This window comes from Thermobia domestica, chromosome 10 (genome assembly GCF_964235325.1).
Source record: "Thermobia domestica chromosome 10, izTheDome1.hap1.1, whole genome shotgun sequence".
Taxonomy (NCBI): Eukaryota; Metazoa; Arthropoda; class Insecta; order Zygentoma; family Lepismatidae; genus Thermobia; species Thermobia domestica.
Genome location: NC_137463.1, coordinates 105,073,659 through 105,096,475, shown reverse-complemented (window position 1 = coordinate 105,096,475; position 22,817 = coordinate 105,073,659). Strand labels below are relative to the sequence as shown.

The window sequence follows — 22,817 nt, the reverse complement described above, 5'->3', positions numbered from 1 at the left end:
TTCCATTTCCATTTGCACTAAAAAGGAGAGTAATTGTTTAGCATTGGGGGCCCAAAACTAGCAAAAAGTAGGACGATTTACGGAACAAATGAGTTGATAGTGGTGTTCAAGTAGTCAAGAACGTATTTAACACAATTTTCGTAGGGCAGTATGGAATTTGTACAAACCGTAAAGGTAAGTGGACGTGATTTATGTTAGAACAGAAAGTGAATTGTTGGTAACGAAGATAGAAAACAACGTGCCCTGCGGGGCTCTAACCCGCCTTTACTCGCTAACGCTCGCTCGGCAATGCTGTCTGAACTTAATGTTGGTAACGTAATTTTACGCATGAAACCATAAAACAACCGCATAGGAACAGAATAACACAAAAAATAGGTGCAAAAGCTGGTCCCCCAAAGCTAAACAATAGCCAAAAGTAGCAAAGTAATAATTTACAAGTGATGAAAAGGAACCATTTTGGAAAGTAATGTAGAATTACGTAGAAATAGAGATAAAGTACTATTAATAAATCCTGAACCACCGTTAGTGATAGACGTCGTTCTGTCTCCTGTCTCTGACTCAAATTTCTGAAGAGATACTCGATTCTCTTACATGTGAATTAACGGATCAAATTTCGTGAAATAGGTAGGAAGAAATGTAGTGTGTGGCAATGTTACGTGCAAAATTATAAAGATAAGAAAGTATCTTGCAAATATTGTAAACATACATATTTATGTGCAAATGTTGACAAAATGGTGGGACATGTGTCTTCTGGCAGAACCTAATTTGTTTATAACATTTAAAAATTTAATATGTTTATATCAGTAGGAGAATCAAGTTTAGAAAATCCACTTAAACATGTAAATTTAAACTTTTTAGCGGTTTAAAAGTATGTGGACTTACTATACCATTTTTGAAACATATTTACTTTCATAGAAAATATTGTAAATAAGTATCCATTTATGCGTTCTCTCTAAATATAATAAAATATTAATAAAATAACATCGTTCAGAATGCTACATTTTACAGAGTCCTCTGGGGACAACAGTAATGATATACTGTGGTATAAAAACGAATTTAATTTTGAAATCATAATATAGTAATAGAATGCAATTTTATTTGTGATTGTACGTAAATTTCTGGAAAATTCCCATTTTTCGGAATATTCCCGAAAAATATCTTCCCTGGAATGTACACATCACTAGCATGGATACCTGGGTTCGATTCCTAGTAGGAGTATTCCCTGATTCCCTGATTCTACGTTAACCCTTTGACTACCAACGGAATAAATGTGTCCCATGCGAATAATTCAAACATCGTTGCAAATTTGTTTTTGGAAAATTCTTTTAAAAAAATACATATTGTTCTCCCATCGGGTCAGGTGTGACCAGGAGACTGTTTAATTTCCAAAACTGTGTACAGATGTCAGGAATATCCCACATTAAAATGTTCATATTTAAAAAAATGGTAGTCAAATTGTTAAGCTAGAAAGCAACATCTTCGTGCTAGAAATTAATGCTGAGATGAATCAGTACTTGATTTGAAACGGTCATAATCAAATGTATGTATGTTTAAACTTCAATGCATAATGAAAATATTATTGTATCCTTATCTTAAAAGTTAATAAACGTTATAAATTTACGAGAAATGAAGCAAGTAAACTTTTCATCATTACTTTTGTTATTTTATATCCGTCTTAAATTATACTGCTAATATATGTGTTAGTGAATAAATAATGGAATTATTGCAGACTCAGTTGAGAAATTCAAATTCAGAAATAGGTTTAGCAGCATTGGCAACAGTACGCGTGTTTAAAATTATGTTCAATAATTCTGTATGCAAGACATATACTAAATACATGATTATGGAATTGTAAATTCATTATCTTTTGTGTGTTTTATTCAATGATTCAGTGGAAAAGATGTGTTGACAAAACAAGGGAACAACATCTTAACTAATTTGTCATTTACGTGTGAAGAAAGAGTGCTAAACTATTATATAGAATTAATAGAAGATTTTTTTTTGAACAGTAGATATTTCTCCTTGCTAAATGAATTGATATAATTTTAGTTTGTTTCCTGAAATTTGCGTTCCATTTTACATTAAAATTTGTATACTTCTCTCTTAAGGAACTGAGCCACCACTGGGAAGAGAGTTAAGTGGATGCCTCAAGTTAGACGTGAACTATGTGGATACTTATGCTTCTAGTTTAGTTACATCTAACATAGAGAAAAAGGAAAATCAAATGTATTTCATTTTACTATCCAAGTCCCAGCCATTATTGCATAATAGATTAAATCATGGGCCGCTTAAAATATTTTATTAGAGCACACAAAAGTACACTAAAGTCCAAGAAGCTCGGACTTTAACCCATGTGCCGTTTTTTCATGTATTTTGTTTAGGCCATAAGGTATGTGAAGGTTACTACAAAAGTTCTAAGCCTAACTATGAAATAAGCGGCTGAGAGTTTTAGTATACTGTCACTTTTCAACATAATCCCCTGACAATTCAAAGCACTTTGCCCACCGATATCCAAGTGCATTTATGCTGCTAATAAAAAAATAATTTTGTTGAACTGTTCATGTAGTCATCTACAGTCTGCATAACGTCATTATCGGTATCAAAATAAACACCTTTCAACTTTTTGAGCAGTCAAAAGTCAGAAAGTACCACACAGAACGAATGAGGTGGATCAGAAGTGAAGTGTTAGATATTAAGAGCAAAAGTAGATGTTAACATGAAATTGGTATGACATCCTATGAAGATTCAATAAATATGTCCTAAAAGTTTTCGATATCTAGTTATAACATTTTTACATGTAGCTAGGCTTAGAACTTTTGTACCAATCCTCGTTTTTTATTTGTTTGTCAAAATTTATCGTCCCTTTTCAGTACTGAGGCTATGTGAGATGTAACTACAGTTTAAAGTAGAATCCAAACTATCAAATGTTCAGTTCTTTCTATGCTCTCTCAACGAGAATCAAATTGGAATTATGTGTACCAAAACACAGCTACTAGACCAGTGGGAAGAGCTAACAACTTCGTATAGAGACATTATGAAATACGATACATATAGTTTAGAAGCCAAAATTCAATGGACACAGATAACATATTTGGTTATTGGTTTATAACAACATAGAAAACAGTCTAATCAAACTTATACTTAGCCCTATACTTGACTAGGATTGCTCCCAATGTCCCATCTATTTTTCTTTATGGATTTTCATCAAGGTTATTATTAACATGGTTTATACATAATTAAGAAAGGTTTGACCAAACATGTAATGTGTACACTACTATGATAAATTACAAAACGATAAGTGTACAGTGGTGTACTCTGTTGTCTCTAATTTAAAGGTGTAGGTACTCAATTTCAGCTTTGATTTGGCTACTCCTTCAGGCCTATAGCCTGGACACTAAGATAGGGGCTAAGATATATATTTTTTGAGGGAACAATTTGGATTCACCTTATATTCACAGATACATACCGACAAGCAGTTTTAGGGGAGCTGAAAGTGGTCGTTTGGGAACTGAGCCTCGCTTGACTACCCCATGGCTACAAGGCTACTCCTTCCTTTTATGTTGATCCTACAATCCTTCCGAAATGAAATAAAATATGAGAAAAATACTATAAAAGTTAACATTTTAAGTATACCTAAATAAGAATCCTTGACATGAATAATTTTCTTCCGTGTAATGTCTTTTTTCTCACATTTTAGAGTGTATAATTTAAATTATTTATGTTCTAAATATTCTATGGTTGAAAATGTATGGCTGAGTAACACAAAATCTTAAAGTTTGACTCATTATGTATTTTAAACAAATGAATATTGTCCCTTGTAGAAGGAAGAAAGAAGAATATATATGTCAATGTTTCTAGGAATTAAAGTATATCTTTGAAGATAATACTTTTCTAGTAATTGCTTTCCGAGGATAGTAACTTATTATGTATCACGAACTCAAGCAATAATGTTAATGTTGCAGGTAAAATTAAAATAACATGTATTAAATAATTGATTAAATGGGATGTAATTAATTCTCTATATTCAAAGCTAATTTTTTGTTCTAGGTAACAAAATGGAAAACACTGAAGAAGAACCTAAAACGTCATGTATCCAAAGATTCTGGAAGTTACTTAGGAAAGTGACAGTTGAACCTGTAATGATTCTGTACATGATCTCTTTCACGCTGACACTCGTTGTGGAAAAGCAGTTTTATCTAGACAAAGTGTGTATGAGCAATCTTCTACTGCCTCCTGAAAACTGTAGCCAAATTAACGAACCAGAAAATGAACATCAACAACTTCTTGTTCACAAGCGAGTGTCAACTTTTATTTTATGGAATAATTTTGTGCGTCAGTTCCTGCCAGTATTTTTTGGATTTTGTCTTGGCAACTGGAGTGATATGTATGGGAGAAAAATTCCTATGATCTCAGCAATGATTGGAAAAGTTATTTATTACGTCGGCTTATTACTTAATAACTATTTTTTCTCGTGGCCAGTTGACATAATCCTTGTAACAGCTTCTTTACCTCGAGCCATTACGGGATCTGATGTCGCCTTGTACATGGCCACATTCAGCTACTTAGCGGACATAACAACTCCAGAGGACAGGAGTTTTCGTATGGCAACATTGAATGCAAGTGTCATTATTTGTTTCCCAGTAGGGACGGCATTCGGAGCTTATCTGTTCAAAATTAGCAATGGATCATACGCTTTAGTATTCTCAATATGCCTTGTCATTAGTATTCTCGGGATATTTTATACAATATTCTCTGTGCATGAAAAGAAAGCAAACGGAAACCAAAAAACATGGTGTAAAGACATGTTTCGTTCTATGAATGTGGTGAGCTCAATTAGAGAAACATTCCGAAAAGAACGGGGCAAAAATAGATTACATATTGGAATTTTATTGCTTGCGATGTTCCTGGCTGTTTGCTACAGAGGTAAGTTTACATTTCAATATTTCTATTATAAATAAATTCAATTAAAGATCTTACGTAAGCCAATGGTTAGCATAGATGACTTTGGTTAATGTTCTAGATTCGCTTCTATGAGGATACTTTCCAGTATTGATCCAGAATCGGGAAGCAATTGATAAGCTACTCTAAGCTAACATGTAAGAACTAACTGACTCCGGTTTAAGAAAACTGGAGATAAAGTCATTAGGGTTTGAAGCTGCTACTATACATCACAAAGTTCAATATGCGTCATTTGGATGATCATAGCTCACCATGGATAATCATAACGTTATAGATTTTTAGCCTACATCTATAAATAGCTTAATTCCAGGTATGCAAGTGCACAATTAATTATAAGAACTAAAGATACTTTGGTTAAACTACAACTATCTGTCCTTCAAACCGTCGGCCCGATGTACAGCAAAGGTTAAAACCATGCCTAATGTGTTTTACACTTAACCTTTATTTTTCTGAGTTTGCGTAGCAGCCACCCAAACTCGTATCATATTTATGCAATTATTCAAGAACTTTGTTACACACGACATTTTATTGATTTCAATCATTGAGTAGCAAACGATACTCTAGATCAGTCATTCTTTCAGAAAAAATGTTCCGGGGGGCACACTTAGTATTCCGGGTGCCGCGAGGAATCGAAACAAAATTATTAATTTTGTAGCAATCAAATTGTAAAACGTAGGGAAAATGTATATTTGTATTTCACATTACTATGAACCTCTACTATGAATCTACAATTTTAAGTTTCATACCGTGTTACTGTTCTGTACATTTCTAATGTTGAAAAAAGTATTTGTTGCCATTGTTATGACCATTATTGCTTTTCTATTGTTGCAGACTATTTCGCAACTTGAAAATTTAAACTATCATTAAATGCTTTCGACAAATTACCTACATTTGTGTTTTAAAAGTAAAATAGATTTGTTTGTTCGTTCGTTATTTAGTGATCTTCCTTCTTAGTAAAGGTTGGATACAGTTTTTAAAAGGAAAGCGTATTTCTAAAAACTTGAGTCCAATATTTCATTGCTATTGTTTTCTATTTTAAATTAGAATAAAAAATAAGCATAATGATTTACTACGGGGAAAAAACAGTGTTCGAGCTTTATTCTCTGTGAGAAAGAGATCAATAATCACAGAAAAAATACCATTGTGTTTTATATTTACAAATAATATCTATAAGTGTGCCGCGAGAATCCAAGTAACACCCGTAGTGTGCCGCAAGTTGAAAAAGGTTGGGAAACGCTGCTCTACACCCTGGCCAAAAGTAATAGTGATCCATCAAGTAGTGCTTTAGATTTTGTGCTTACCAGACGGATACACGGCAAATAGAGTAAATATATATAGGATTTGATGGTATACCAAACTCCTTAATAAAAATTAGTGCATAGAAAAGAAATCAAAGGTCTGGTATAATCATTAACAAACCAGACAATAAAAAGGAAGCCCCCACTTCAATGAATAAGTCAAGTAGTTTCACCACTTCCGCTATCAAGTTAAGCCCAAAATTCCAAAAAGGACATTTTCAGTCCGCAACAAAACATCTGATGAGTATACAAACGATAGACCAATGAGCGAATACTGTAATAGACCAGTGTTTCCTTTAAATACTGTTCCATAGTTTATTTGTTGCGTTTACTTTTTAAATCACATTCTTTCAGAAACTGAAACAAAACTTGGAGTTCACTTTTTAATTATAATAGTAATCAGTCAACACAAACCATAACCATTGTAAATTCCATCTTACAGTAGTTCATGGCGTTGAAACCAACCGGAAACAAATTATGCCAGAAGGACTGTCGGAAATACGTTATGCTTTACTCATCCATTGCTGAGGCATCAAAAAGACAAAGAAAGAAAACAAAAGCAGATATTAAGCAGTACCAGGGCCAACCATCACTACTGTAGGGCGACAAGGGTGTTAGGGCTTCGAAGGGTAGCAGAGCTAATCATGTTGCATTTTGTGGTAGACTATGGCATATCAAATGAAAATGTGCTTCAATGGTAGGCATCGTTGTCAGCACTCGCCAATTGTTATTGTACTAACAACGTTAGTCGATAAATTTATACTACTGTAAAAATTGGCTGTGACTAAAAGTATTCTGTACTCTTTCAATTCACTTTTAACTTCGAGTCCAGTTATAACTTGATTTTTGACTTAAAGCTTTAAGATTTTGAGAATGAAAACATTCTACTATATTCTAATGTTCTCGACCACCTATTCAATTCTACTGTAGATGTAATATTGTTTGGATTTTTTATAGAATAATATGCCTACTTTTCTATGAATGCAAATAATGTGTGTTGCCTTTACTCATTGTCAGAGCATCACACATAAATATTGATATAACTTGGAAAAAGCTGATACTTTTATCTTTTGCATTTCTTTAACACATATTGGATTATAGGACAGTTATTTTAAACAAACAAATTTCACTATAATTGTCTTGTTTTATGGGCTTACTTTTTAGCCAAATAATTTTTTACAATTTAATTTTGCAGATGAAGCAGATGTTCTTTTTCTCTACGCACAGCGTGTGTTCTCATGGAACGCTGTCCAATATAGTTATTTTGATACAACAAGATGGTGCGCTATAACTATAGGTAAGTAGCTATGATTTGATGGCATCTGATTTAACTATTCTGTATGCATAAGCTGGATACGCAGTTGACATCAAAATTTTAAGTAGTGCCAGCCAGTCAGAAAATAAAGTTACACAGCTGTTATAAAGTTTAGTAAATGTTTTATTAATAACTGAAATGTTTAATTTTATTTTAACACTGCAATCTTTAACACTGGTGGATTTATGGATAAGAAAAAACACATCAATCCATACTAAATAAAATTGTGTTGACGAATTTTATAGTCGAGAGGCAGAATCTGGAAAAGTCTCCAAAATAAGAAGTTGGATCAACCCGAGAGAGTAAAAGCAACCGGTGGTCCTAAATAATCAAATTCACTATCTTGATCATTTCTAGACCGCCGGTCGCTTGATGCAAGCCGAAGGTCCCCCCGTACACCCCTCCCTCCTCTACTGAAGCTAAGAAATGAGCGTTACAAATAAAAGACCATATCTCCGAAACTAATCAAGATATTAATGAATTTCTTTTTCCAGTTTTATCACTAAGGTGTGCTTTACGATTTTGTCTATTCATGCTTTAGATAGATCCAACGGATTTTCGGAAAATTTAACTTAAACATTAAAAACTGGCATATTTTGGCCTTAATATTTTCTTTTTTGCTCTCTATCTCTCCAATGAGTTGAGACATTGAAAGAACGTCCCTAATTAAATTTGTAGAGCATTAAATTATCTTTCAAACGGTACTAATATTGTTAGGTTTACTACCAAAAGTAGCCGTACAGCGAGATAAGTTTGAAGAAAAGTGCACTTTGATTCGAATGCTGATGCTCCGAATGGCACCACTGAATTTCAGCTCACATCGGTCAATAAAGGTTTTGTTTCCGAGATAAAAGCTGATTTTTTCCCCAATATTTGAAGAACAGTTCTCACTCTTCTCCTTTGAGCTCTCCTGCACTGTCATGATCATTTCTAGATCTCCAGTCACTTGATACGTCCGTGCATTAAGGATCACAAAATTTTGAAATAAGTAGAGATGTCTTTTATAGTGTTAAAATACATTTATAGTTGATATTCAGGTTAATTAAGAGTTTTCAACTTATTTGTGTACAGTATTTCTACCGGTCGTTGAAAATAATTCTTTTTTTTTTTTAACAAAATATTTTTCTTACCATAATGAAAAAGCAGAAAATATAAATAAGGTAAGAACATATGTAAAGATGTCTTAAGTGAGAGTAAACACAATTTACAGGTGATATATAGGGTGATTGATAACATCGTTGTACACCTGAAGGGTATTTATAAAATCAAGAAGGGTCTGTATTTTCTCAATGATCACTTTAAAAAATGTTTATGCAGAAACCTCAATAAATCTATTTGTATGTAATGTATGAAAATATTACATTGCATTTCATTAAATACTTACTAATTACTGGAAACAAGCAAAACTGTAATAATATTCTACATTATCATATCAAATCTGCGCAAAATTACATATTTATTTAGTCTTTTGAATCCTCATCAGATGAATTATTATCTGGTACATAAGTGTTTATAAGTAATTTATAACACTTGTTACCATTACAGCTACAGGTTTTCATGCACTCCACTGAAGCCCGCATACACTTGCAATTGTTTGTGTACCACGTATGTTTACATGGTACTCTGGGCAACTTTTAGCCATAGATTCCTGAGCAGTCCATTTGGGCATCAATTTTGCATTCGTAGTTTGCCAACCAAAATGTTCGAGTTGAAGGAAGTCGATATTCGAGCGCTGGCGTGCCGCAAAATGTATGTTTCAAGGTTTGTTCAGTTGATGTTGGGCATTAGAGCATCCTTCGTTGATGGAAGTTGGTCTGAGGGTTTTTGACCGACCAAATCAGCACAGACAGAATCGCATCCGAATCAACACAGTACGCATCCGATCTTTAGGCCTATTATTTAGTTCATAGATTTATATGGGAATTTTTTTCTGCTTTCTCTGAAATGAACTGGAAGGATTTTACTGATTTCTTCAAGTCTAGTTGTTTGTTCTTTGATTTTTCAACATACGAATTTGCATTATATATAAATTTAATATTACTTATTTAAATTTGAATATTAAATTTAAACTTATAAGTAATTAACTAACTCTATGGTACATGAAACCTAGAAGATAAGTACACTGGCGCAAATCCAAGGGGCGAGGGGGACATATACCCCCAATCTTCGACCTGGGGGGACTGCTCCCCAATAATCTGACGTGAAAAGTGCTTTTTGGAATAAGTGTGATGATTTGTGTTTGACTACCACAAAGGAATATAAGATGAAATTGATTTCTCTTGGCTTTTCCATCTTTCAAACTGAACTTCGTGCTGTAGTGCGTTTAGTAGTCTCATCAATATGTATTAATTCCACTTCCGTTACTTGGGTACAAATTGCAATAAATGCCCGAGGAGGATATGCCGCTCTCCTCATGCTGGAAAGTTGTCTCAGCTGTAGGTATGGGCACAAATTCCGGGGAAATGGGGGAACATGTCCCCCCCAACATTGGAGCTGGAGCCTGGAGGCTAGCCTATCCCAATAATCCGATTTGAAAAGTGCTTTTTGCTGATCAGTGTGATGATTTGTGTTCGATTGCCACAAAGAAAAGTGAGATTCAATTGGTTTCCGGGGGGCGCGGTGGCTCAGTGGTAGAGCGTTCACCTCCGGTGCTTGGGGTCTCTGGTTCGACCCCAGCTCACGCCGTGTGGACTTTGTGGTGGATAAACACCGTGCTCGTGGGTTTTCTCGGGGTTCTCCCGTTTCCTCCCACTTTCTTCATTCCACCATTTCATTCATTCATTTCTCATAATCACCGTCTCCTTTAGCCTAACCGGCATAACCGTGGGATGTAAAACTTAAAGATTTCATTTCATTTTTCAATTGGTTTCTCTTGGCTTTTCCATTTTTAATGAAAATGAAGATATGCGAGTATGCGTAACGTAACCTCATGTGAAATCTTATCTTCTCCTCTCCCCTAGGCCCTAGCATACGAAGGGTATATAAACTACCCAATGTCAGTAGAACCCATCTTTTCAGTAAATGTGCATTTCATCTATTTGTAGTATCAGCCTAGGCATCTACTTATGCTTCGTAAGCTAACTAACTCTATGGCCTATGAAACCCGGAGGTTCAGTGCCGCTTTCACAAAAGCTCTCCATTGACTTCTATCTTTAGCCAACTGTATCGTTTCTACTTTGGATTCCTATTTCTGCGAGATCCATCTTATATATATCTGTAATGTCCTCCCATCTGCTCCTTGGTCTTCCTAATGGTCGTTTTCCGATTGGTCTTTCAGTCAAGACTTTGAAAGCGTTTCTACTTTCTTCCATCCTAGCTACATGACCAGCCCACCTAAGCCTCCTAGACTTGATTACCGTAATAATGTTTAGTAATTCGTATAAATTATGTAGTTCTTCGTTGTGAAGTTTCCGCCGTTCCCCATTCCCGTTCCTTTTGGGTCCCAATATTCGTCTCAGGATCTTGTTCTCAAATACTTTCAGTCTATGTTCTTCCTTCAGAGTAAAAGACCATGTTTCGCAACCATACAGAAAAACAGGTATGATTATCGTTTTATATATTTTAAGCTTCGAATTCCTCGACGGAATTAGCTACGACAACAGATTTTTAACTGAAAAATATCATGAATTTCCTGTTTTTAGTCGACATTTAATTTCTTCTTGAATATGATTTTCGTTTGTTAATATTGATCCTATATATTTGAAAGTATCCACTTTATCAAAAGTATTATTTAATATTTTAATGCATCCATAATTTGCCGTATTACGATCCTGACGCACTTCCAGGTATTTAGTTTTCTTTGCATTTACTTCTAAACCCATGTCCCTATAAGCGTTCAATAAGATTTCTGCATTTCTTTCTATTGTTCTCCTATTATCCCCTATTAGATTTACATCATCAGCGTACGACATAACCTGGTGAACACCGTTCAACTCTAGGCCCTGGTTGTTATCTTTGATTTTCCTTATAGCGTATTCCAGACAAAGTTGAATAATAATGGCGACAACGCATCTCCTTGTTTCAGGCCATTCTCGACGTGAAAGCTCGTGGACAAAAATTTTCCTGCTCGGACTAAACTTTGGGATTCATTTAAGCATGTCTTAATTAATCTAATTAGCTTTTACAGTATTCCAAATTCTGTAAGAACTTGTATAATGTTTCTCTCCTGACCGAGTCGTAAGCCTTTCTAAAATCAATAAATAATTGATGTACCGGGGTATTGTATTCCCAGATCTCTTCGAGTACTTAGCGAATGGTAAATATTTGGTCGACAGTTGATCGATTTCGTCTAAATCCGTACTGATAATCCACAATAATTTCATCTGCGTATGGGGTCAATCTTGCTAATAGAATATTTGACGTGATTTTATGGAATGTTGACAGAAGGGAGATGCCTCGATAATTATTTAGTGATGTGAGGTGGAAACTTTTCCACTATATTTTTCCGAAAAATTTTCCGTTCTAAAAAAATATCAGTAACCAAGTAACAATTCCTCAGCAATCTTGAAATTGATTGAATTCATGTATAGAAATGTTAAAAAGTGAAAGATCGTTTAAAGAATCTGAAAATTTTCATGGCTCAGAGTTTTCAGTACTATGTAGGAGCAAGTTAAACAATTTTTCATGAATCGAAATATTTTCTGCCTTATATGGAAAAATTGAAGAACTGTTTATGAGTCGGAAAGTTTTCATCATTTTGAAGCAAGAAGTAAAACAACTTTTTTGTGAATCGGAAAGTTTTATTGCTCTGTAGAAACAAGTGAGAGGAATTTTCATAGATCGGAAAATTTTCATCACGATGTAGAAACAAGTGGAAAACACTTTCCATAGGCCTGACAATTTTGGATATTATGTATAGTAATGTTAGGCGGAAAATTTTCCACTATATTTAACTGCACATAGAGCTACAAAATTGAATTTCAGTAGAGGAAAGTTAGTCAACAACAAATTATAATTTTCCAATTAGCTTCCGGGAACCGGAAAATTTTCAAGTTGGGAAATAAAATTTTACAATGTTTCTCTCACTCTTTCTTGCTCTCCGAGCTCCTTCGTTGCTAAGCGGTTAGCATACGTGCCTTTGGCATGGAAAACCTTGCTTCGATTCTCAGCGGGAGCTCATGTAGTTCGAATTCCACGATAATCAGTTGGTACCGTTTTATATAGTCTCGCTGTTGAAAGGAACGTTAAACTCAAATCAACTCAATTCAACTACTCTCTCTCTCTCTCTCTCTCTCTCTCTCTCTCTCTCTGTGTGTGTGTGTGTGTGTGTGTGTGTGTGTATGCAAAGTGCAGAGAACATACCTCGAGTTCGTAGCGTACAAATATCCCATTCTATTATTTAAAATTTCAATTTATTAAAAGTCATGAATATTTTCCGATTCATAAAAACATACTCCACTTATTCATTCGATTCATGAAAAATTGTTCCACTTGTTCCTACATAGTACTGAAAATTGTCTAAGCCATGAAAATTTTCAGATTCTTTAAACGATCTTTCACTTTTTAACATTTCTATACATGAACTCAATCAATTTTATGAATATTGACGAATCGTTACTTAATCACTGATATTTGTTAAGAACGGAATTACCCACCTGAGTTTGAGAATTAAATATATTTTAATTTATGCATAAATTGAAGTTATAATGGCAAGAATTGCAGACCCGATAAATCCTCTATGATATGATACAAAAATTTAGGAGTGAATCTAACCATTTATTCTATTCATACAAGAAAAAGGAAGCATCCTCTTGGCCTACCTAATTTCCAGGGCTAATTATTCCCCCGTTTTGATTTTCTTTAATTCAAATATTTCCTTCTTTTAAAAATAACTAAACAATATAATTTTTCCTTTATTATAATAACTGAAGTCCCGTCATGTCGATATCTGCGCAAGTAGGTGTGGAACACCAGTTTCGCTTATCAACTCCTCTTAGTTTTGGTGTTACTGATGACGGCCGACTTGAATTACAACTGACAACGGTCGATAAAGTATGATACATGAAACGAAAGAAACATCAAGAAAAAGAAACAGAAAAGTAGAAAGGACGAAAGAAAGAACAAAAGGACGTAGTTCTTAAATGAAATGAAATTTGACTAATACAGTATTATTTCTGAACAAAAATCATAAGAAATTGGAAAGTCAATGACATTCTTAGAAATGGTAAAAAGGATTATTGTTGCACGTGGAATGCGAAAAACTAACAAATTTATTTCGGGGGAGCTTGAGCCCGACAGCCCCCGACGATTCTGCTCTCCTGATCCTCCACAACATTGTTTTTCAACTTCATAAATATTTTGAACATCGCTTATATATATATATATATATATATATATATATATATATATATATATATATATATATATATATATATATATATATATATATATATTAATATATATATATAGTTTTCATTAGATATACCTAGGTAGATAGCAAATTCCATGTAAAAATTATCATTCAATACAAATAAATAAATAAAATGCAAGTGTTTCAAAATGCGTATATAACAATCTACCTTATTTGGCGGACTTTATAATGATCAGATCTTTTAGCACTAATGTATTTTGTTATATGATAAGTTTATATATTTTCAGGTTCTATAATACTGTTACCAGTTGTAACCAGAATTCTTCGACTACGTGACACAACTATGTGTATAATAGGTGTTAGTGCCATTTTAAGTGCAAGAATCTGCTTTGTTTTAGCTGACGATGAATGGGTCATGTATTTAGGTAAGTATTAGATATATAGCTACATACCAAATCTATCAATCTACACTCATATTTTATCATGTACAAAATAATTCCAGAGATTAGAAAACTTAGTATAAGATGTAATTACTTTAACTCTTAGAACCTGGGATATTTGTATCCTTAGCTTACAGATCCAGACCAGTTAAATGAGTTAGCTTCTTTACTAATGCAGGTACTTGAGTGAAATAAGAAACACTGTTCTTACAATAGTTGGATAGTCAGTAAAAAGCTACTGATTATCATGAAGATATAGCCTCTACCTCGATTTCTTCACGAATATTCACCCGATTTGAAGGATTGATCGGACAAATTAAGACTTGATTCTGAATTTATCCATTTATATCTCCAACCATAAATCAACTTTACAATTACCTTCCACCAATCTGGTGGAGTTAAAAGATGCTATTATGCAAATTATAACTTAAATACATCTGGCAGATCGAAAAAGTAATGAATTATACATATACATAATGATTAAATAATTAATGAAATTATAAGTGGATTGGTGTCGATGTCGAACTTTTCTCAAAAAGTCATTAAAGTCATGTAAACAATGTTTTTTTAAAAAAAAGTATTAACGCCTTTATAACATCAAGGAGTTAACATGACTTGTCTTTCCTACAACACAGGAAGGCATCATACGTACGATTAATGGTAGATCGTACTGGTTTAATCAATCGATCAAACTCTAAAACAGGTAGATCAACTAGTTCATTTGTTTATATAGGTTATAATCTACCTGAATATAGAACTTACAAGAAAAAATCATGTAAGTAGTTCATGAAGTTCATTAGCTGGTGGCATTAACTGGGCTCAAGTTTGCAGCTTTGCTCTCCGTATAGGGTGTATACACTAGACACTAGAACGTAGGATATACCAAATGACAGCATTTTTAAACTTAACATGACTTAATTATGCTTTGCTGGTTCTAATTTCAGTGATACACCTATAAAATACAACTCGGATTGATAATAAAATACAGTGCATTCAAAAAGTAACTGTCGTGTACTTAAGCAACAAAACCTAACATTAACTTACCCTTACAATAGTTTTTGGAAATTGTCACTACGAACATTTAGATATGCCTGCATGCGTTTCTTTTTGTTCTCGGCATGTAGAATGTCTTTGTTGAAATCACAAATAGCACTTTAAAGTTCCTGGAGTGTACAGAGCTTTCCTTGGTAAATATTACTTATCTATTACGTAAATGTAACAGAAATATGTTCTTTCACTACCTGTGAGTACTCACAATGTTCACATAAGACGTATTTAACGGGGAAAATTCGCTGTTCTAAAGTGAACACCATTTTGAACGTACTCAGAAAGATACTGTTTCAATCGTTCAAAGGTGCTTAACACACAATGAACAGCAAAGAACTAGATACAGCTTCTCATCTCAAGGTTATCAGCCGGCATCTGACTCGCGAAAGCAAACTGCATATAACGTAGGATTACAAACCTTCATAAATAGCATTATTCGCATTAGAATAGCTTAACATGTAACCGTGTTTATAAAGGTGTATAATCACTTTTGGAATACAGTGTGTATCTAAATAAAATATGTAATACTAAACACTAAATAAGTTATTTAATATGATGACAAAATTTAATATAAAAATATGTATAACTTTTTTTTATTAAATACTGTTATGAAGTTTTTTCACACTTCCGTGATCTTCATACTGAAAAAGCTACAGATTAAAAAATAGACTGAAATATTATTCCAAACTAATTTATTTAAAGAAGTATGAAAACAAGTTATTTATTAACAAGTATGTTTAAAGCAAGCGAGAAAAGTCTTTCATTGACTAGCACAAAAACTTGAGCAAACAATGCAATTACCTAGGTAAATAATAATCAGCATAGGTAATTTTTATTGGTGTGAAATTCTACTATTTCCCAGCTGGAGATGCATTTTGGTGGACAATCTTCACAAGGAAATGAAAACTGACTTCAATAGAATATCCTTAATATGTCTTCCCATCATTTAAATCGTCTCTGCATATTGCGAACGATCTATATTCCAACTGAATCATTGAATGACCGTCGATAACAAATATAACACTGTGAACTGTCTACAACTATGATATGTTTGATCAAGATCGGATTCTTCAATTGCTCCTTAGTGAAATTTCTTAGTTTCACGAAATCAAAACTCCAAATTTGATAATAATTAGAGACCGAATCACGCCGTAATATTTCATACGCGTACCAAATAAGCTATAATACCAAATTAGGTAAAGATTGGATGGGCTCATCGGAACCCAACTTTGGTGGCCAATAACTCGCGCACCATAATATTTCATATCTATCAGCATAGACCTATCAACTTGGTCAAAATCAGATTAATTCCATCTTTCGCTTTTTATTGAAGTCAAACAAATTAACTTAGTCCAAACCCAATGTTGATGGCCAATAACTCAGGACTCTAAGTATAAGTAAGTTACAGCTCGCGTACGACCACGGGCGTCTCTGGCTGGGGAACGAAAGGGACGCGTCCCCCAATATTTTGAAGTAGAAAATTATCAATATTCTATTCTAATTCAATTTATTTACTAACAACAGAATAGCATATAAATAATAATTATTATATTTATTTGGAATATAATATTCAGGCTATGAAACGATTATAACAGAGTTCTTAATACCGATATGTGTCAAGGAGTGTGTGAAGATACGCAGAAAGGTAATAAATGGAATCGAAGATAATAAACGGGTTAGACTAGGTACTACTATTTAAATCACTTTCTTTGATGTCCCTCCCCTCAAATTCTACATGGCAGAGACACCAGTGCGACGACTTATACTACCCTTGTGAATGACTTTTTAAAAGAAAAATCATGTGAAGAACAAAACATAATGACCAGTAATTAAAATTTAGTAACCAGACATGTTAAATTTTGCCATCTTGTCTCAGGCATGCTATTATTAACTTACAAAAATATTGTCTAGAATTGCTATTGAACCTTTTCTCGCGTACCCCTGGACATAGTTCACTATCAAATTGTGTACCCCTGAAGCTGTTTAAAAGAAATTAATTTGAAATGAACTTATTAAACTTAATATACATGTTCTGTTGGTTAAAAAGGGGGACAACTAGAGCCCAATAAAAGGACAATTAGTATGCCAATCAAAGAACTATTTACAGGGAATAAACTGCACATCCGAAAAAATTAACATGGGAAATTTCAAAATTTTCTTCAACTATGATCATTCAATAAATATTGGAAACATGCTTAGTTTAAGATTACGTACTCCAAGAAACATCTTCGCGTACCCCCGGTTGAATAGCACTGGTCTAGAACATCATTTGATACATTTGAATTATGCTGGGTTTGTTTGTTATAATTTCATATTTCAAATCATTTAGATGTATGTTTGTATGTTAGGTTGATTTTGTGCAAAGGCAATTGAAATAATAACAATAATGTGGTATCACCAATGTTTTTCTATCATAATAAATTTTACTTATTTGAATAGGTGCTTCGTTGCTCGCGATAGCAGCGTTCACTACAGTTGCAATTCGCTCATTAGTGTCTAAGGTTACTCCACAGAAGATAAGAGGTGAGTGAAAACTATAAGAGTTCGATGTCAATTTAAAATTAGATCAAAAGCACTAACTCAAAGTCGATAAATCACTTTCTCATCCGGAAACTGTAAATTCACCCAATTTGATTGAAATCGTTTTGAAATCGAAAGAATTCAACAAGTGTAAGTAGTTGTCTTTTGGTGTTATTAGATTATTTACATTTCTAACGCTATCCTGGAGCGTAAGCGTAATACCTTACTTACGTATAATCATTCTAAGATTTCCTTAAGAACATTATTGAAATTTTCCTTCAAAAATAATATTTAAGCTTTTGACTTAAAAAATTCAACATATTTGTATGCATACACCATTATTTACCTATGTAATACAGGGTGACTCACACGAAAGTAGCCCAACGTGGTAGGCCTAATATCGGATATCGGTCGAAGGAGTAAGAAAATGTAAACACTGGTTTACCTGATGTTCAAGAAGTGCTGAAAGAGGTCCCTGTTAACATCAAGACACTTTTGTAGGTCCTATACGTTGTATATTCGTTAACACCATGTGAAACGCTTCACGGATGATGTTCCAGATAGTGTGGGTAATGTTTTGATGCAATTCAGAGTTGTTTGCATGGGTATTTAAAGCATACTCAGAGATCAAAATTGCAGGAGTGAAATTCCCAGAAATGAGACGGCCACAACTTCTCGCTTACTTTTCGTATTCACAATTCTCTGCTACGCGGAAACGATATTCTTGACAGAACTTGTTTACCAAAACTGAACAGGCAGGGAATTACTGCTAAACAACTCCACATCGGGGCATGCCGACACCACATCGCGGCGCTATATAGAAATAGTTCCCACAAAATGCTAAACAACTGCGCATCGAGAGTCACACCGGTATCAGTCAGAATTACATATAACTATTTGCTCATCTATGATATTACCCGGGTTGCTTTTACGTGAGCCACCCTGCTTTATAGATATACATATAGATAGATTGCTTGAGTAGTGTTTTAATAAGGTCAATTGGGGTAAGACTATTTACACAGTCACGAGTTGAAGTATATAGATATAGCCTATAGATACAGATCAAATGAAACAAATATGACAAGTCTTCTGAAATAATGAAAATAAAAGTCCTTCACTTTCCCCAACACTGTTATCATTAAATTAGCATCTCTTCCTCTTCCTTTGTTCCAGTTATCTTCTTCGATACTGAATCCAAGTGAATAACACACGCATAATTACATGATCCTGCGTTGAATAGTTTCGGTGATGTGCTGACAAAAAATAAATTCCATTCCCCTTTTAGGATTCCCATTTGTGAAATTCCGACTAATCTAGATTCTAGGATGAAAGGAAAACATTTACAATAAATTGCAAGGTTCTATGCCTAACAATTCTGGAGATCTGGCGAACGGCAAAGATCTTCAAGATCCCTTCCCTCCTTAGAATACGCAATTCCGAAACGTAGTCTTATTTACAGGCAATGATGCAAGTAGAATATTTATAGAAACTTTCGAAGTTCTACACATTATCGTTTCGGAAATCTGGCGAACGCAATTAAAAATATTTAAGGCCCTCATCCTGCCTTATAATATACAATTCCTTGCCTTGTTTGAAGCATAGGGGAATATTTATAGAAAATTTTAAGACTTTATGCCTTATAGTTTCCAAGACCTGGTGAATACCGAATGTGTCATGATAATGGTTTAGGTTTAAACTTTTTACCTATCTAATAATATTTAACTATTAAACTGTTTAAACTACTGTATTTATGTGATTTTTAGTTATTTTTATATTATTGAAATTCTTTCCATGTTAAAATGTAAGGTAGCTTACTTTTCACGAGAATGAGTTTTAATAGGACGCTGTTATCTAACATTTGATAAATTGTATACTACACTGATGTTCAAAACTTAAGCACGGATGTGGTTTTCCCACAAATGTACCCATTTTGATGCTTACGACCAAAACAATATAATACGCCACTTTGTCGGAGTATCCATCGCTGGTCAACAGAGAGGTGTTCTTATGTTGGATGACAATACTTGTTTACATGTAGCTCAAAGAAAAGTGTAGGCTCTCCATGAGTTACAATATTCATCCTTTCACCTTTCCCAAATTATACTTCTTGGGAGGAAAGATCTTCGAATATGATCAGACGCTGCAGCAGATTGTGTCTTCTCCGTACCGCAGATTCCAGGCTTCTTTTGTCACGGCATCCAATGACTGGCTAAGAAATGGGAAAAGTGTGTGGTTGTAGACGGCAACTATTTTAATTAACCATGCACTGTAGTTTCTTCCCTTATGAAATGACACATCTGGGCGGACATTTCATTCCCGCCAACCTTTGGTTACAAAAACTGAAACCCGGCGGGAACTCATGTAGTTCGGATTCCAAGTTAATCAGTAGGACCACGTCTCATATAGTCTTGCTCCTGAGCGGAACGTTAAGCTCAAAATCAGCTCATCTCAACAAAAACTGAAAAATTGAAGGCTATACGTTATTTCTCCATATTCTCATACTCACTTTAGTTGTTAATATAAAAGTTAGACATTACTGTCACTGAAACATGTTGTATGCATTTTTGTTTTGTATGTAATAAGACTGGCATACGTATTTGATTAATAAGAAACTAATTTTAATTTTGAGCTTAGAGAAATACCTATGAAACGATATTTTTAATGATTATGTACTGTAGTATTTAGGTTTGTACGATGATGTTCTTGTCTAATGTTTTCCTTAATGCATTTCTCTAAAAAAAATATATACTAGACCTACTTTTAAAACATTCTATTGCTTTGCTGTTCAAGAATGCTATTGATCTAGATTTTTAAATTAACTATGTATATTAAATTATGATTTTCTTCGATTTTGGTTTAATTTCAGGAAAAGTATTTGCATTACTTTCATCAACAGAAATGTCTGTGTCACTGTTTGCAAGTGCCGTTTATACACAAGTATACACAGCCACAATACAGTCCTTTCCATCTGCATTCTTTTACTTTACGATATCATGTTCTGCTACTGTGATCTGTCTTATTGGGTAAGTATTGCGTATACAAAATGCTTAGTACTTATATATTAGTCTAGTGTAGTTCATGAGCAGGGTTTTAATGGGGCGTATTTGAGTAATGAATACATTTAGCTTTCTTTATAATAATATTATCTCTTCCACATCTAATTGCATAACAGTTTGCTTAATTTAGTTCTTATATGTTCTATAATATATGAGGCTCGTAATTGAGTTTATTGGATATTTTTTACATCGAGAAAAGTAAGTTTCTACGTTGGAATAGCTTAGATCTCCGTAGAACCTAATATAGAATGTAATAAATATAAGGTAACTCAAGAAATGCAAATAACACCTTATTTACATTTATGTGGTTTATATCTACCATCTGCAGAAAACTTGTTGGACCTATTTTCTTAACAACATATATACATAAAATAATGAGTTTATATTTTCCTATTTCAAAAACTACATACTTACGCCAATAAATAGAACATGTTTTTCCAACGTCTAATTCTACTTCATTTTAACATAGATTTATCAGTTTGAACATCGAATCTTTATGGTATGATATAGTAAAAAATTCATACTTGATGTTATTGCTGTTCCTGTTATTAACAGCCAAAGAATGTAAACGTTATTTTAGGACACTGTCTATAATGACTTCCTCTTATTAATAAAAAAAATGTGATTTAAGAATTAATACACTTTTTCAGATTTTTGGACGTATCCCTCAGAAGAAAGGATAAAAAGTTGACAGAGTTAGATCCATTGCCTGCTGATGACCCCGAGGCGAACCATGAATTACTGAAGAAAACGACGAAAGAAGCTATTGTATCATTTTCAAAGAAGTGATTAAATAAAACATTGAAACAAATACTTGTCGTAAATTCCAAATAGTCACAAGCGATAAATGTTTAAATTATAAATAAATAATATTTTATCTTATATTTCACTTCAAAGTTCCACGACTAGATTCAAGTATTTTAATTTTAGGTGCGCTGAGCAAAACAAGAAAGTACGGGTTAACTGCTGCAGATGATGGCCCCGAAATACAAAATTCAAGGACATGAACAGAATTAGACGAAATGTCAACATGAGACTAACAAAAAAAAGGTAAAAGTAATAAACGTCATGACACTAGAGTGAGTAATTAGGGAGAAAGTTGAGGTTAAATTCTAGACTATACGAATTCAATATTAGTTAAACAGGCAATAGAACATATTGGGCCTTATGCAAAGTCGTTCTGACGCTTGATTAGGGTCATACTAAAGAGCTCGACTAATATATGATTCCTGCAGTAGTCAGGCCTTTAGTATGACGCTAATAATACGACAAAACGAGTCTACATAAGGCCCATTGTGTCAGTGCTTCAAACCAATTGTCTTGGTAATTAACCTAGGAAGTGTATGTTCCAAGAATAGAAGGAAAAACAGAAATGTACAGCGGAAGAAAATGAAACAAAAGTTGCATCTTAACTAAATGTGGTTTAAGATTTTCTTTATGAATACATTATGATGGGCCTGAAATGGGACAGTATTTTAATGTCAAAAATCCATAATTTTATTCCTGAAGGAACCAAGAATATCTCCCTTCAACAACGTAGTTTATGCGCAAAAACTGGAAATGAAGCTTCTGGAACACTTTTGTTAGGCAAACAGTGGTGTACCACTGAGCAGTAACAGTCCTTTATTCTTCAAGTGGAACAGTTGCAACATGGCCAGATTTGGAGAAGAAAGTTGCGACCATCTTCTTCCCCACACTTCGCGGTCGCTTCACTTTCGTGGGTGGATTTTCGTCTGGAAAGATCCAAACTGTAGACTGGCGTTTATTTTCAGGGTCAAATTGATAGATCCAAGTCTCATCACCAGTAACAATGTCAGAGACGCGTCGAGAATTGCCTCCATCAAATCTTGCAAGCATTTCTTCACACTATTC

The 22,817-nt window shown here is 33.9% G+C and overlaps 1 protein-coding gene across 2 annotated transcripts in view; it reads left to right on the top strand.

The window, feature by feature from the left end:
- LOC145662042 (putative peptidoglycan muropeptide transporter SLC46) overlaps window positions 1–21,807 on the top strand; it is a 74,144-nt gene extending 52,337 nt beyond the window's left edge. For both annotated transcript variants that reach the window (XM_081727375.1, XM_081727374.1), the window contains exons 2-7: window positions 4,048–4,923; window positions 7,453–7,554; window positions 14,170–14,307; window positions 17,809–17,892; window positions 20,756–20,912; window positions 21,596–21,807. In XM_081727375.1, coding sequence (XP_081583501.1) covers window positions 4,056–4,923; window positions 7,453–7,554; window positions 14,170–14,307; window positions 17,809–17,892; window positions 20,756–20,912; window positions 21,596–21,734 — 1,488 coding nt within the window. In that variant the 5' untranslated portion in view covers window positions 4,048–4,055 and the 3' untranslated portion in view covers window positions 21,735–21,807. The remainder of the gene's footprint in view (window positions 1–4,047; window positions 4,924–7,452; window positions 7,555–14,169; window positions 14,308–17,808; window positions 17,893–20,755; window positions 20,913–21,595) is intronic.
- The last annotated feature ends 1,010 nt before the right edge of the window (window positions 21,808–22,817 follow it).